We start from the raw sequence: 3,501 nt of genomic DNA on the forward strand, positions 1-3,501 counted from the left end.
TTTCTCTGCTGTCCTGGAACTCACTCTGTAGACCAGGCTGGCCTCGAACTCAGAAATCCGCCTGCCTCTGCCTCCCAAGTGCTGGGATTAAAGGCATACGCCATCACGCCCAGCTCAGTTTTTGTTTTTAAGGTTATATTATGGTTTTTATTAGTGATTCTGAGCATATGTATTTATAACAGTCAAAGTGTAATGATGAGTAAATTTAATATACTAAAAGTTGTATACCATCTGTGGATACACAACCATTTTTTGGTGTCTTTTCCTAAGGTGGGTTGTACAAAGCAAGCAGTGCTTTCCTTTTTATTACTTTCTTTTACAGCAGCCTGGTGTTTCTCCTTCCTTTCTGCCAGCTTTAGGGAAAGCAGCTCTACTTCTGGATTTTCTGACCTCTTACCTAGAATGTCTTCATAGACGTTCTCCTCCGATAAAGTGCGTGTGAGTCCCAATTTGGTCTGTGCATACCAGTCCACCCTGCTGTTCTCTGAGGAAGACTGTAGTAAGTCCTCGAACTCATAGGACTTTCTGGGTTGTGCACCGTGGAAAGAAACAAAAAGAGAACTTGAATCAATTCAGGCCGGTTCCGAACACAGCAGAGGTCAGAATGCAAAGTGGGTCAAGCCAAAGCTTTCGGACCAGGACTACAGAGCTGTAATGTAAGCCAGGGCAAATGCCCGACTTGCAGCAGAAACCCATCCCCAAAGGAGGGGCTATCGCTCCATTAGCCTCTTCTGCCTCCACTGAGGGCTCTAAGCAGGACAGAGGGACCAAGTCTTAGAGCACCAGCTTATGGGATCTGGGTCATACATATTAACTGCTTTCTGGGATGATAATGTGCTGTGGTGCACAGACTCTGACCTCTGCCAGTCCAGGTTATTTGTCTAGACTTGTCCCATAAGGGTAGAGGATAGGGTGAAGGTGTAGTTTGAAGTTCCGAGCACTAACAACGAAAGGTGTTTGCATGCTTCACGGTACAAGCCCTTTCTTACAGTGCATGCAACACAACAACTAATTTAGATGATCGTGGGTTTGTTGGGACGGGATTAGCCACCATCTAAATGGACTCTGCAGGACATCCTGGTCTTTCAGGATATACCTCAAATCTGTTGTGATTTTTCCCCCATATTTGTGAGATCAAGATGTCAACATATGAGGCATGCTTTGCATTTGGATCCTGACACATAAAGAAGGGTTTGTTAGTCTAAACTTTTAAAAAGTGGTTAGGAGGTGGGCGTGGTGGTGCATGTCTGCAATGCCGGCACCTGGGAGGCTAAAGCTGGAGGGTTAACATCAAGCTGTAGGTCAGCCTGGTCAATATAGTGAGATTCTGTCTTAAAAATCAATGATAGGCATTATGGAACAAGCCTTTACTCACAGCATTTAGGAGGCACAGGCAGGCAGATCTATGTGAGTTCTAGACCAGCCTGGTCTACACAGTGAATTCCAGCCCAGCCAGCCAGAGCCACATAATGAGACCCTGTCTCCACAAAACAAAACAAAACAAAACAAAAGTACAACACAACACAACAAAACAAAACAAATAAAAGCTGGGCATGATGATTCATGTTTATAATTCCAATACTCTGAGGTAAGAGAACTGTCAATGGTCTGTGGCCCACTTAGGGTACAATAAGTTTCAGACCAGTCTGGCCAGTAGATTCTGTCTCAAAATGAACAACAACAACAAAAAGCTTAACAGCAGCAACAACAACAGTAAAAAGCATAATAAGAACCAACCAAACCAAAACAAAATCCAAAAACCAAAACCAGGGTCCATGAGATGGCTCTGCAGGCAAAGGGGCTTAGGACCCACATGGTAGAAGATGAGACCCTGCTCCTGCAAGCTGTCCTGCTCTCAAGCATCATGGTACCTGAGCACCCCACTCATACACACCCACAAACAATTAAATGTAATACAAAATCCAAACAAAATCAGAAATAAGCCCTTCACAGCCTTGTGCATGCCAGGCAAGAGCCCTGTCGCTTTACCGTAAGTTCCTGGCTTTGTTTGTTTTTCTAGACAGGGTTTCTCTGTGTAGCCCTGGATGTCCTGGATCTCACTCTGTAGACCAGGCTGTCCTTGAACTCAGAGATCCACCTTCCTTTGCCTTCCAAGTGCTGGGATTAAAGCCATGTGTTACCATGCGTGGCTCAGTCCCTGGCCTTTTGAGAGAGGGTCTCACTATGTAGCCCAGACTGGCGATTTTTGGCCTCTAACGCAAGACTTAACTTGTAATATAAGCTACCACGGGGTTTCCTAATAGCAATTCCATCTCTGTGTTAAAGCTCTGGTTTTCGGGTGACCAATGTGTGAAATCTAGAAAGCAACGTCATAAACCAATACAAACTCAGGTCTACAGAGGAGCAAGGGGGAGCCACAAACTTGGCATGAACAGTTTCTAGAAATGACAGGAAAGCACAGTTACAATCACTACAAGATCTGGTTGGTCACTGTCCTGTGTTGGCATCACAGGTGCAAGTGGTGGCTTGCAGGGACTTCTGTCCCCTTATTCTGAGTCCATATGAAACGAGAAAAACATATTTGCTAAATCCTGACCTGACCTTGGGCTACATGAGGTCAGGCTGACCCTCATGCATGTACAGTACTTACAGGAACTTCTGCTAACCTGCATGGCTCTGCTTCTGTAACCAAAAGGCTTCCTGGTCCCCTACCAAACAGAAATACCATGGTGGCACACTGCACCTTATTATTAAAAGCTCATATTCTGCCATGCTTGCTAACAGCCATCACAGCTACATCAGGGGGATGTAGCACACATGGTTTTTACTCTTATAACCCCCCCTGCTCAGACAGCTCAGAACTGTCTATAGGCTTGCACTAGGGTCTACAATGGCTCAATAAGGTCTATGTGGCTCAATAAACACTTTAAATTCATAAAGAGCTCATCCTGGTCTCCTCTTGGCTGAGAAGAGCCCAGCCTTAACATAGCAGGAGATCACACACCCTGAAGAGAAATCTGCTCGCATCAAAGACTGATCCAATGAGCTAGTTCTCTACGAACATGTTTGAACTTGAGAAAGGTTTCAGCATCTTTATGTATGAACTTGGAGAAAAGGGGACTTTCTACAGGTGAATGAATGAGCAACAGGCACAACGCAACAGGTGCCTCTCTAGCTAAGCATGCCGGGCACTCACTGTGCACACCACCCACATGTGGCTAAGCGCCTTCCGTGGATCTAACTGTGCTCAGAACCAGGGAGGATGTGACCTCCTCTAAGTTCTCTGCCTTCCACGCCCGCCAGTGATCACATGACAGCTGGTTTTAGAGACACGGAGGTCACTGTTGCGATGAACCCCCTTATAGCCCAGGCTTGGTCCAATTCACTATGCAGCTGAGGATGGCCTGGAACTTCTGATTCTCTTGCCTCTCTGTCCCCTAAAGGTGGGACCACTAGTGTGCATCCCATGCCTGCTTTATATGGTGCTAGGGATTAAGTGCAGGTCCTCATGGATGTTAGGCAAGCGGCGGAGACATCTCC

General features: G+C 46.0%; 1 protein-coding gene across 4 annotated transcripts in view; it reads right to left on the bottom strand.

The window, feature by feature from the left end:
- Dennd2a (DENN domain containing 2A) overlaps nucleotides 1–3,501 on the bottom strand; it is a 94,215-nt gene that overhangs the window by 43,900 nt on the left and 46,814 nt on the right. For all 4 annotated transcript variants that reach the window (XM_029478945.1, XM_029478947.1, XM_029478946.1 and 1 more), the window contains exon 3: nucleotides 398–525. In XM_029478945.1, the coding sequence (XP_029334805.1) occupies nucleotides 398–525 (128 nt within the window). The remainder of the gene's footprint in view (nucleotides 1–397; nucleotides 526–3,501) is intronic.

This window comes from Mus caroli, chromosome 6 (genome assembly GCF_900094665.2).
Source record: "Mus caroli chromosome 6, CAROLI_EIJ_v1.1, whole genome shotgun sequence".
Classification (NCBI taxonomy): Eukaryota; Metazoa; Chordata; class Mammalia; order Rodentia; family Muridae; genus Mus; species Mus caroli.